The sequence below is a fragment of the Macrobrachium rosenbergii genome, chromosome 51 (assembly GCF_040412425.1).
Source record: "Macrobrachium rosenbergii isolate ZJJX-2024 chromosome 51, ASM4041242v1, whole genome shotgun sequence".
Lineage (NCBI taxonomy): Eukaryota > Metazoa > Arthropoda > Malacostraca > Decapoda > Palaemonidae > Macrobrachium > Macrobrachium rosenbergii.
In genome coordinates, this window is record NC_089791.1 from 39,200,178 (window position 1) to 39,213,092 (window position 12,915).

A 12,915-nucleotide genomic window follows, 5' to 3' on the forward strand; every position below is an offset into this window, starting at 1 on the left:
CTAGACATTTGAATGTACACGCCTTGTGTGAATTATCTGCAGTTTTCACATAATGCATTTGCTGATAGTTTGACCTACACATTCCTATGATGGCAAGAAGTATCTTATGGAAAAAATACAATCTTAAGGAAAAAATACAATGTACTTAACAGTACTAAGCATATCAACATGTCAAATGTCTAATTTTGCCTGTTCATGTACTCAGCCATGGCAGAAATGTAGAGGAAATTTTCAAATAGCAAGAAGCGCATACACTTGGTCACCATTTATTGTTATGGCAGACATAAAAATAATTTATGTACATTCATAAAATTAAAGCCTTGACAGGCAGACATGAAAATGAAATAGCTTGCATGTGATCAACCTTTACATACATAAAATTTTTAAGTTTAACACCACTTCTATTTACAATCACGACAAAGCCTGTCAAGGGGTTACATGGAAAGAATTGAAAGATTTGTCATTAACACATTTTTTAAGAAACCCAAATTCAGAATGTGGGTGGAAATTAAAGAACCACCAATAATATTAATAAAGAAAGGAATTTAATGAGCACGACATTATAATAACCAAAATAGAAATATAAATTTTGCTCATTCAGTGACACCCTTAATATACTACAGGTATCCTCCAATATCCTCCCACCTCCCACAGCTTTTCTCAGGTTGTTAGCTCACTTCCAGTCGCCCTTCTCGTAGTCCCAGTGTGAAGATATACCTTCAACTGGATTTCCCCTGAGGTCAATCATCCTCTGCAACTGAGCAGCTTGTTTTTCAGGTGTGAATGTATCAGGCATTGGGGAGTACACTGAAAAGCAATCAATAAAACTATTCAGTAAAGTGATACCTACAACAAAGAGGAAAGTCGTACCAAGACGCTACTTGTAAAAAAATATCTGCTTCTCCAACACCATGACAATGGAAAAGTTTAATATTTACACTCATCTCACACCGTACATACTTTTTATCTCACAACATATATTCAGTACCTCAAATGTTTGTCTTACCAAAGAGTTTCATCCATAAGTACAACCAAACTGCCAAGGAAGAGGCTATTAGTGCAGCACCCATGACAGACTTCCACTCTCCATTCGGTGCCTTCATCTCAGCAAATGTTTGGCAGAAAGAAGCTCTGTATAGAGCTTTCTTCTCCTCAATTGTTAATTTGGACCAATCACCCTTTTCCTTCTCTCGAAGAGCCTGAAATAATTAAAATCTGCCATGAAACTACTTAATATCAGATTTTTCACTATTAACAGCTAATATTCTGATAGTCACAAGGTTCTTCCAATCATTTAAAAAATAAATTAACTCAAAGCTCAAGTAATAACAATAGCCTGAGCAATGACAACAGCTACTATAAATTCCTAAGCATTCTTAGATTGCGAACTCATAATGTGGACATGCATGCAGCTTGTGCAGAGTACTGTAAATGTACTGGCACTGCTGATTTTCAGTTAATGGTAATACATTTTCTCAAGTCAAAACTTTTTTTTTTTTTACAGTGCCTGTGTATTTAGTAGTTGGTATTTTTCTAGTCAAAACTTTTCTTTTAGTGCCTGTATATTTGGTAGTTGGCAATTTTTTAGCATCTGATCTGTATGGATCTAAGGTTACTGCACCTGAATCTTACCTGATCACAGGCGTTCCCACACAAAACTAAAGAACTATTAAATCCTTAGTAATCTGTTAATTTCAGCCCCTGAGATAATGATAATTGCAAATTAGTGTCTGTATTTTTAACTAAAAGTTATAATTCTGACTTCTTGTAATCATGCCTTTTTGAGCATACTAAAAGTTACAATTTTGACCTTTTGTCATCATTCCTTTCTGAATATGTTATTCAGCTTCAAAGTACGGTACCACCATAACATGCCATAAGAAATGTAGAAGATGGAGTTCGAATGTAGAGTAAAAATTCTCCCTTTCTCCATAACCTATCACACTATAAGGTCAAAATGATAACACCAATATTTTACTCTACCATTTAGAAAAAGAAAAATTAAGGTATTTCCTGGATAAACCCAAAAATATTTAACTGGCATATGTTTGTATCAGCAAGAATTTTATATAACCAGCAATTTTTTTCAATAGACACTATTTTTGCGTGAACACTTCCCTTAGTGTGGCACCACCTGGTCGAGGTGAACATTACAATTTGCATTAACCAAATGCAGTATCTCCCTGATCAAAAATGGCTACACTAAGCTTCCCTCTCAAGACTTTAAAGAACATTGTTCACAGGGCTTTCTATCTAGATGTGATGCTACTAATGACACATGTCTTATCAATTACAGTAGAGCCTCTTATCCCAAATCACAAGCCCAAGAGTATTCTGGATAACCAACGCTCTAATTAAAGCATGGCCTGAGTTAATTTTAGCCACCACTCCCATCAAAGCATTGCCCGAGTTAATTCTAGTCCATCTTGCAAAGGTCAAGATATAAAATTCTAGTCCATCTTGCAAAGGTCAAGATAATATAAAATATAATAATTAAACATAAGAACAAATGTTAAGAGTGCAGAAAACGTTACTTGATTCTTCATTGGTACAGAAATCTGTACATCAGCAATTTCATAAGCCATTAAAAATTTTAAAGTACAATTTTCCTAGATATAAACCTTCTTAATGGATATCCTTCATGAAAGCTGGACCACTCAATAAAGCTTTCAAACAAGGTTTCAAATTAGGCATTATCACATACAAGGTTGTGGGTAACCATTCATGTACACTTCTATACTTCAGTTTTCCTTCAGCAGAAGGGCAACTGAGAAGTGATTTGAAATGGAATTATGATAAAAGACTTTAGGTTTTCATATCTATGATATGAGCAAATTATTTTTTTTAACTGGTCATGCAAATTATGTTAAAATTTGTTAATTTTTTTTTTACAAGGATACAAAACCTTTTAATGAAGACTTGCTCCTTAAGTGGGACGAATAGTCTCGAGATCATGAAGCATTTTTCTCCCCCCCCCCCCCTTGGAAATGTCATCTTCCTGGTCATGTGAATGGAAAAAGAGTAATTCCTGAAATCTTTCTATCTTGCCATGTGTCCTGCTTCAAAGACAGGGCCCTGTGCAAGAGTGTGGCTTCTTGTTCCCTTACGGTTAGAATAAAAAGAACTTGCATTCCCCCGAAAGGGAAGGCCAACTCTGTGGTTAGCATATCTTAAAGAACCACGACAGTATGCTCTGCCACCCCTCTTGTTAAAAAGAGACTGAAAGAACACTTCTACCAACTAATGAAAACCAACAGAGAGAGTTAGTTTTGTTGAGTTACTGATTTTCATGGAGAATATGGCATGTGCCTGTTGAGAGGAAGATGAAGCAGAGGGAAAGAGTACGAATAACCCTTTATTCACCCAACCAATCATTACCATTAACCTTTGGCAAGATGCTAATTCGTTCAAACAGAGCTAGGTAGCTACAGTTTTTGAGCTATCACCACAGGTCCAACAGAGAACATATCCAAGGGCTTGTGGGTGATGACATGAAGGTAGAAAGAGATGCTTGTTGTCAGGCACCACTAAACATCTGCCCTCCATACCAGTGATACCAAGCTTCCAAGATCTTGTGTTCTTGGGTACTTCTTTCATGTGCCTGCCTGCACTAATAAACGGATAACAGCACTCATGCCTGAGGTGCTTGGTCTTGTTTTGGTATTGCTGTACTGCACAGCTACACTGGTTACAGAATCACTTCACTTTGATAATTTACAAAGATTTGGAGGGAAGGAATCAAGAAAGCTAATGGGTTCTGCACTTTCAACATGAACTCTGGGAAGAAATAAAACAGAGATCAAAGTAATGCACTAAGACAGACATCACAATAAATAAATAAAACATACACACACATACCCAGCTAAAGCTCTGCATAGCCTAGGCTGACCTGGAACGTTCCATTAAGGGAAACTACAGATTGTGAAAAACTACTGCATGATTAGGTAACCCAGTTGAATATAGAGTACAGCACAACAATTCTGAGTATTATAGATGCCTAAATGTTTTCTAATGATTCTTTAAAGAAGCCTAAAACATAGTGCTGTAGGCCTAGAACAATTAATTTTTTTTTCCAGACAAAAGTTCGAGGCCTAAACTAAACTAGGCTAAGTGGCCATGTCTGTCTTGTACTTGAATTTGATTTATGAATGTTTGGTCTGATGACCTGGGACTAGAACCATTAGGTTACTTAGTACCACAATTGTCTTGTATTTATTAGGTTTATTCATCAAACACAAGTCCCCAAATTATCAAAACTCTAATTATTAATATACTCACAATGACTTGCCAGTCATTCTTTGGGAAAATAAACTTCAAATTTACTTTAGTATGCTGCCTGCAGCTAATACTATATATGTGTCACTTGAAAACAAATGTTATGCATCTACTGACCACAAGAACTGACCCAACCTTTTCTCCGCTATTATTCAAAATAGTTACACCAGTACTTTGGAGACTTGTAAACTATCTTTAAGGCTCAGTAAACCATCCCACCACAAACAGTTCTTGTAGTACCATTAGAAGCTTGATTGCCTTTGGTGAACTAACATTTCCAGACATAATTTCAGATACAAAGCTTTGTTTTACCATCTGCTGTTCTCCCCCATAGATGTAAGTGGTTTACTGGTATCTCTTCATCTCCAAAACAATACTGTTGATTCAATGGTTTCCTTTTCCCCACCAATACTGTTGATATAGTGGTTTCCTTTTTCCCACCAACAGTAATTATGATCTAGGCCATAATCAGATATATTGTACTGCTATCAACCCTTAACTATGCTACTTAAGAAACTTCCACTTTCACTTTCAACCCTACAGCTACTTTGCTTAACTGTTTTCTTGTTCCATTATCTGAATTCTGTTGCAGTGCCAGTCACACTACCTTACATAAAAAGAATAATTTCTTTTACTATAAAACTGTGAAACACAATCTCCCTGACTGTGATGTGGGTAAATGACTGCTGCATCTTTTCATCAGCTTTTGACCCTTGATTTTCCAGTCTTGTCCAAGACCTACAATTTCAAGTAGTAATTCAATAATCTCCATTGGAAGTGAAACTACTTCTTTCGTTACTACTGTAGGCAACACTCAAAAATCTTCTTACAGCATCTCCATGTAACCGCTGCATTACTCCCTTTTACCCTTTACCCATTCCCTGCAGTTTCTTCTTAACTAATTTTTAAAAACTTCATTTCAATTTCCATGTTTGAAAATACAGCAATCCTTTGCGCCATTTTTATAGCCATAAAAATTACTGCTGTTGCCTGGTTAACCATGGTTTATAATCTCATAATAGTAATATAAACGTTCATAACATATTTGGTTTCCCAACAAAAAACCAAATACCATACAAGTCAAAAAAGAAAACTAAGATATGCCAAGTTATCTGAACACTCACCTGAACATCTGGAGTATTTTCTTTAAACCTGATAGCAGGCATGGGGAAGTCTACTCTGTCCACATAGCATTTACTGCCATTAAATCCAAAACCTACTACTTCTCGGGCTCCAATTTTTGATACTGCTGGTGCACTTGATGCTGCAGCTGCCTGCTGACGTAATACATTTTGAAGGGTAATGGTAAATGCCTGACGAGCAACTGAATTCAAAGCCATCTGGAAAAAATTAATTCAAATTTTATTTGCTGCAAGGGTTAAATATTCTAGATACTGTATAAAGTATACATAATGCATTTAAATACTTTCCCATATTAAAAAATAAAAATTCTCTTCGTTTTGGCAATATACTCAACTGTGAGCTCCTCTTCCACATTAAATTGAATATACTGAAGCTTTGGACTGACAAAGCTTCTGTCTTCAATAAAGGGTTTACTTCAAGTTTTGTTATCCACTGCAGGTTGATACTAGAAGCACTCAATATGCATTTTATATGATTATGCAATACATATTTATGGCTTTAAAAAAGTGTTTTTCAAAAGTGAAACATTTATGACTGATTAATGTTCTTTTGTTCATGACTACTGGTAACATGTCATTTCGTACAAGTTCATACTATGTTGGTTCCTAACAAACATGAGCAGAAATTTTGGAGAGCGATGCAGACTATCATCAGTGCCAAAGGTTAACAAAACCATAGGCTCACAAAACTCATCTTTAAATGGCAAATGATAAGGTCAACAAAATATTTCAAGGACTAACATATTTATAATCAGTGTCTCTCAGATCTTTATTGGAATAGCTTGTATTAATACAAAACTACACCAAAAAATTAAATGAGTGTAAATAGGATATTTCATATGTTTTAGTGTTCCAATGAGGTTCAGGTTACCATATAAAAAAAAAGTATATTGTACAAGTGTTAGAATCATTAATAGATGTCAAGCTTTGTTAGAAACCAATGAGAAAAATTATGGTTTACATGAACATTTACTTGATTAATACGATAAGAAAAATTATCCTCTTTATATTTTTGTGCATGGTAACATTGTATTTTTGTGCTATTTTAGCTTTCATCTGAGCAACCCAAAATTCAAATAAATTCCTAAAAATAACCTGTAATTTTTTTTTTTCTTTTTTTTAGGTATGCAAACCAGAACCACTTACATATGAGTATTCATCAAAGCAAGCTGGAATTGAGTATTCATCAAAGCAAGCTGGAATTGAAACTCGGTAATGAACTTGCAGTTAGGGGGGTGAATTGGGGAATACAGTACCGATCAATCATTTCCCATGCCAAGCACATTTTCCTTCAGCATCAGCACCAAGCTGGAGGAGGTTGAGGTAGGTAATATAAAGTTCTGGTTTGCATGCCTAGCAAAAATACAGATCACTTTAAATGTTTGTTATTTGTTCCCACAGAAATACAAACCATTGCCTTTTGAGTTGAAGACTTACTCCTCCGATAGGTCATCTGTCAACTGACTGGAAGTTGACACCCACCTGGAAATGTCGAGGTCCTGTAACCTCCTAATTGGCCCAGCATATACTGTATATGCCCAACTGACACAGCCATAAACCTGAGTGAGGTGTCTAGAGCCTTACCAATGTAAGGAAATGTTCACATAGCCATGTGCTACCCTCATACACATTACTTAAGTTAGAAGCCAGTTGTACATGGCAAAAACAGTGACAGGTCAGTGTGTGTGTTCTTCCTTGTACTGTATATCAACAGACAAGAAGTTGGTAAATTTTTACTTAGATACTAGGCCCACTCGCATGAATGTTGAAACGACGACAGTAAATATCTTGAAAACAGTAAATATGCAATAGACTTTTCCAGAAAAACCACATCGAGTTTTGATTGCTTGGATTTTCTTAGAGTCCTATCCCATTGTTGTATTTCAATCCAGGCTCCTCTTCCATAGCTGTTTGTTATTGCTTGAAGGTTTCTACTCTTCCACCCATCATCAGTTGTAAATATATATTTTTATATTCTTAAGAGTGAAAATTAATAAACTGATACAAAGGGGAACCATCAGAAAAGCAAAGTGCAGTTAGAAGTTAAAAATTATAAACGTGATCAATTATGAAATATAATTATAACCCATACCATATCAGAACAGTCATAACTATAAAATTTTGACAATAAGTAATAATAGCAGTAACAGTAAAGAAAAATATTTACATTGACAATACAAAACCTTAACTAAAACAATTTCAATGGAAAACTGGAGGTATCATTGTTTAAAGCTGGCCTTAAGGACTTGATAAGGAGACTTTCTGCTAAACAGATCTCTAATTATTTCTTTTGTATATAATGGAAAATTCATTACCGTATTATTGTACTTTGTAAATTATTTTCTATTTATGGTCGTTCAGGTATGTTGACTGTTTGTACGTTTCATTATTGATCACTTGTTTCTTATTTTTAACTCAATGTCATCATACTCTTGCTTTTCTGACTTTTTTGTCTTTGTATCAGTTAATAATTCATTTTGACTATCTGTTGAAATAATAATATTAATATCTGCAGCTGATGAAAGGTTAAGAATAGAAATCTTAAAAGCTTCGTGAGAATGAAAAGTTGGAAAAGGAGAGATGGATATTATGGTTAAATGCCATACAATTCATTATTTGTGTACAATTTCCAAGAGGGACCCCATTAGTAAAAATTATACAGCAGCTTTGGGAGCTGAGACTGGATTGCAAAATGGAGATGCAAGATGGCTCTAAGAAAATAAAAAATCAAAACTTGATGTGGTCTTTCTGGAAAAATCAGAAATGTAAAGGAAACAGCCACAAAAATTTACTGTTTATTAATATAATTTCTTGGCTAAACTGTAGAAAAAGGTGTATACAATGCAGTGCAGGTCAGAAATCTAGAGATTATCAGAAATTTACCATCTTTTGTTAGGCTTTTACATTCATCCCTGAGTAAACATGGCCAAGACACTGTGGGGCGGTGTTTAGTACCTGCCCTCAAGGATGAAAGTAAAAACAAACAAGGGCAAATTTCTCAAATTACCTCACCTGCACTGCATTATATAAGTAAATGACAGCTCATGCAGCCATCTCCTTCCCATTAGCCAAAAATATTTAGGCATTATATGAACTTACACCCAAAATTTGAGCACCAAATGCAATAGATTTAAGCACTAGCAGATCCAGAAAACATTCATGAGAGGGCGACAATTTTCATATTATACATACATATATATGTATATGTATACATATAACTAAATAACGGTATTAGTTTCACTTATGGATATTAATTAACATAAAATATAGGTTTTCTGTTGTGTATTATGATGATTTGAATGATTTTAAGTTTATTTCCGCCGCAAATGAATACTTATTTTCCCGCAAATGATATACTGTATAAAATTAATAAAATATACGACTTGTCAGAATATTGTACACCCTCTCCATAGCTAATACGGCAAAACTGTGTTTACTGATTACAGTTTTGCCGTATTAGCTATGGAGAGGGGGTGCAGTATTCTGACAAGTCGTAATTTTATTACTTTTTGTATACAGTATATCATTTGCCGGGAAGGATAAGTATTCATTTGCGATGGAAATAAACCCTCAAAATCATTCAAATCACATCATAATACAACAGAAAACTATATTTTATGTTGAAAGCAATTAATGTCCATAAGTAAAATAATATTTTTTCCCCCATTTTTATATTTTTCATTTATGTTATCTAGATCTAAAATATCATTGTCATTATTTTTCATTGGCACTGGTGGATTTAAGGAAGCCTTTCATATGAAGCATAGTGAGACTCATAGCCTAATTATTATTCAGGAGATGAACCCATTCATAAGGAACACACCCACTGGGGGGCTACTGACTTGAAATAAAAATTTCCAGAGAATCTGGTGTTCATTCGAAAGAAGTAACAAAAGATAATAGGAAATACAAAAAGAAAAAATCACTTTAAAAAAATACAAAAAGAAGAAAGCACTTAGAAAAGAAAAAATACACAAACAAATTAATAGATAAAAATGCAAGTAAATTAAGGAAAGACTAGAACTACAGTAGGGCTACTTTAGGGTAGTAATGCTTGGACTTTCGAGGTTCTAATTGTACATCCTCAGGGAGACTGTTCCACAGTCCAACAGTGAGGAATATAGGGGCCCCTAAACCAACAATTTTCTCTGCTTTACCCGTAACTTGCACTCCATAATCTCAATCCACATAGGAATTTACCCTATTTAGGTCAAAATTTAGCTACGACTATAATGAGTACCATCAACTTCTTTTGCCTCCCATGACTAGGCTGCCAGTAGCCTTATAACTCGATAAAAGTAAAATATTATACGGAGGTAGTCATATTTTGAGATTTGGCTGGGGAATATCACACGAGGCTTTTAATAAACTACTACAGGTCTGGACAGCTCAGGTCCGTTCCAAAGAGTTTCTAAGACCGGTCAGGAATTTTCAGCATATATTCCATCCACTGAAATTCGGGTTGCTTTGATTTGCGCGTAAATCGTAATTCCATTTGGAGCACGATTTCAAAAGCGAAGTAACGAAGGTACCCTGGCTTTTGAGCTATATTGGAAATCTTAGTGAACCGATTTCGTCATCGGCATCAGCTGATTGCGTAGCCAAGATGGTCAACCGGCCTGCCTTCATTATAAAATATTCCTGCTCTTTAGAATCTCCTGTTTTCCTTTCACATTTTTCTATGAAAGCGACGTATGCTACCGAACTACAGGAATCCATACTTATCTACAAACTACAAGATGAAGAAGTGCTCACCGTTTCGGCCGAAATGTAAAACCAGCAACTCCCTGGAACCTGCAGAGACGAAAGCACCCAGGGTCGACCAGCAAATGGCGGATGCAATCCACACGAACGCGGAGAGAACTATTTTCACTTTTTGCGTGTTGATATTTCCTGGGTTAGAGTTACTTTTGCAGCTTTGGAGGATGCATTACATTTTTTTTATTTTATTCATGTATGTTCATATGGTATGATCATTAAAGGACAAACGTTATATAGGGTTACTCTTGAGTGCTGGCTGCAAAGCAAGTTTTACTTCTTATGTCTCTTACGTAATTTTTTATTTTTTATATATCTTTTCACTATAAAATAGTTATTTCCAGTCCGATATTTTATTAATGATTTCAATATGAAAACAGTACAATTTGTTCTTATAATATCAGTCCTTAACAAATAGCTGTATAATAATCATCCGAAGTCAGAGCCAAATTTCGAACACAGGCTCGTATCAGTGATGTCATTCCTGGCATCGGGTTCGATGACGATATCTTTTTGTATGAATATGCATTCTTATTCTACTTATACTAGTTCATTTTGTTGTAGGATCATTCCGTCAAAGAAGGCGCTCTGTAGGGCTGCAGATAAAAAACGATCATGTTATTTTACTCTTCAAAGGTTTGAAAGTATCACTCCAAATCTTATACAGTACTGAATTCGACTCATTAATTTTAGTATAGAGTACAATGAGCCTCGAAATGTCCCCCAGCCCTTTCGTGTCACCCATTTTCCTACAACCAAACCATTCAGTCTTATCATCTTTTAATTTCAGTTTCTTTATTTCTATCGATAAAGTATAACCATATCGCATTTGCAGCCAAATCAGATATGCATTACTATTTTCTCCTCCACATAGCTGCTGTCACAGCGTAACTTAAACTCCTTCCAAAGCCACAGCTTTGTCTTTCTTGCTTTTGTTCTTTAGCACTCCTCTTATTATCTGCAGACCCAACAATTAGGAGTGTTCTTGGCATTTTTCTTCTTGCCCTTATCAGCATGCAAAGAATTTGATGTATCGGCTATGAATAGCCCTCAGATCTTATTGATGATATTCATCATTTATTTCATTTACCTTTACAACAACATGGTAACAAGGGTCCCCTGATGTCAACTCTTGATTCCTTTACAAAGAATCCATCTCAGACTTCGAATGATCTCTAAGCATTTTGTACTATAGCAGTGAAGACGAAGAGGTAAGTAGACGTTGACATTTGTAATTTACACAGATGATTAAATAACATAGCTAAAGCCAAATAAGTAATGGAATATGTGCTTCACGATGCACCCATATGCAAGACAACTCGATTACAAAGTTGCAAACCCACGACTATAGAAACAAAAAGCAGTAGCACGTGCCTAGTTTTGAAAACGGATGTCTTACAAAATTATTCCTTTTCATATTAGTGTCTATGCATGTCTTTTTTGCTTTTAGTTACTATTCTCACTTGGGCATTAAAAGCTTGTCAAGTACAGTATATGCATGACTATAGGATCTTGCAATTCTTGCATGCTCTAGCATCACCATCTCCAACGCTGTGTTGCACAAAGGGCCTCTGTGAAATTGTTTTCCTTTGTGCTTTCACTTCCACAAATATCCACTTTTCTCCAGCCTCCTTTCATAGTTCTCATCCAAGTAGGTCTGGGTCTTCCAATTCTTTTGATGCCAAGATAGAGGCCTAGCTCGGCTGTTACTCTCACTGTTGTTCTCCTCGTATCAGCGCCCTGTATAACATAAACTGAATATGACCCCGAGTTAGCCCAAAAGCCACAAATATCAATATGCACACTTCAGTCAACAAACAAAGTAAATCAAAAGTAGTAAATTCTGACCAACAGCTGTTCTTGAATGTTTTTTTTAACACATACGTACCGAGGTGCTAACTCCGACTAAAGACCTTAGATCCATATAGCCACGCATGATGCTGCTTGGATTTAAGACTCGTTTTGATGATTTTAAGGTTTTCATTATTCAGGCTCTCTGGTAAACCCTTTCAGGTCACTTCAGTGTTCAAAATCTCCAATTTATGGAGATTTCCACAGCGTAAGTGGCTTGAACTGAGGATCAAATAAGAATTCTTGTTTGCGAACATGTGTTCATTTTGCTTATAAATTTTATGGAGCAGTTTAAATTGAAAGAGCCAGTGTGCAAATCCACTTGTTTAATTAAGACAAGATTTGATGGAAGGATGAGGAGGACGAATATGATACTTCCGATCCCAGAGAACAAATCCAACTTTGTAAATCGCATCATTTAAGAAATGTAACTATAAGGATATGTACCTCTTAGCGAAACGTTACAAAGCAAGAGTAATCTGACATCATAATTAATTGACTCGGGAAAAAGAGCCAGATTTTATCAGGAGTACTCACCCTAAATCAGAGAGCCCCAAATCTTTCCAACGTGCAGCAAATGGGCCTCGCTGTCGAACTTCTCAGTTCTGGAGGTCCTGTAATCCTCACATGCTGGACTGTGGAACAGTCTCCCTGAGGGAGTTGTGCAATTGGAACCTCAAAAGTTCAAGCGAAGATGCAATGCATTACTACCCTTAAGCAATTTCCCCCATGTATTTTATAATTTACTTACATTTTGTTTATTAATTTACTTATATATTTATTTATTAATTTGTTAATTTGTGTTCCCTTTTCTGATAGCTGAGCTTTTCTTTCTGTATTTCATGCTATCTTCTGTTACTTCTTTCAGACGAACACCATATTCTTTGGA

General features: G+C 35.5%; 1 protein-coding gene across 1 annotated transcript; it reads right to left on the reverse strand.

Annotated features, from left to right (window-relative positions):
* Positions 1–252: 252 nt before the first annotated feature.
* LOC136833331 (cytochrome c oxidase subunit 4 isoform 1, mitochondrial-like) lies at positions 253–10,331 on the reverse strand. The gene is made up of 4 exons (XM_067095333.1): positions 10,173–10,331; positions 5,400–5,615; positions 1,007–1,199; positions 253–807 (listed from the first exon to the last, which is right to left on the reverse strand). Exons 2-4 carry the CDS (start codon positions 5,613–5,615, stop codon positions 674–676), a joined length of 543 nt encoding a protein of 180 aa, XP_066951434.1. The 5' UTR covers positions 10,173–10,331; the 3' UTR covers positions 253–673.
* Between the last annotated feature and the right edge of the window lie 2,584 nt (positions 10,332–12,915).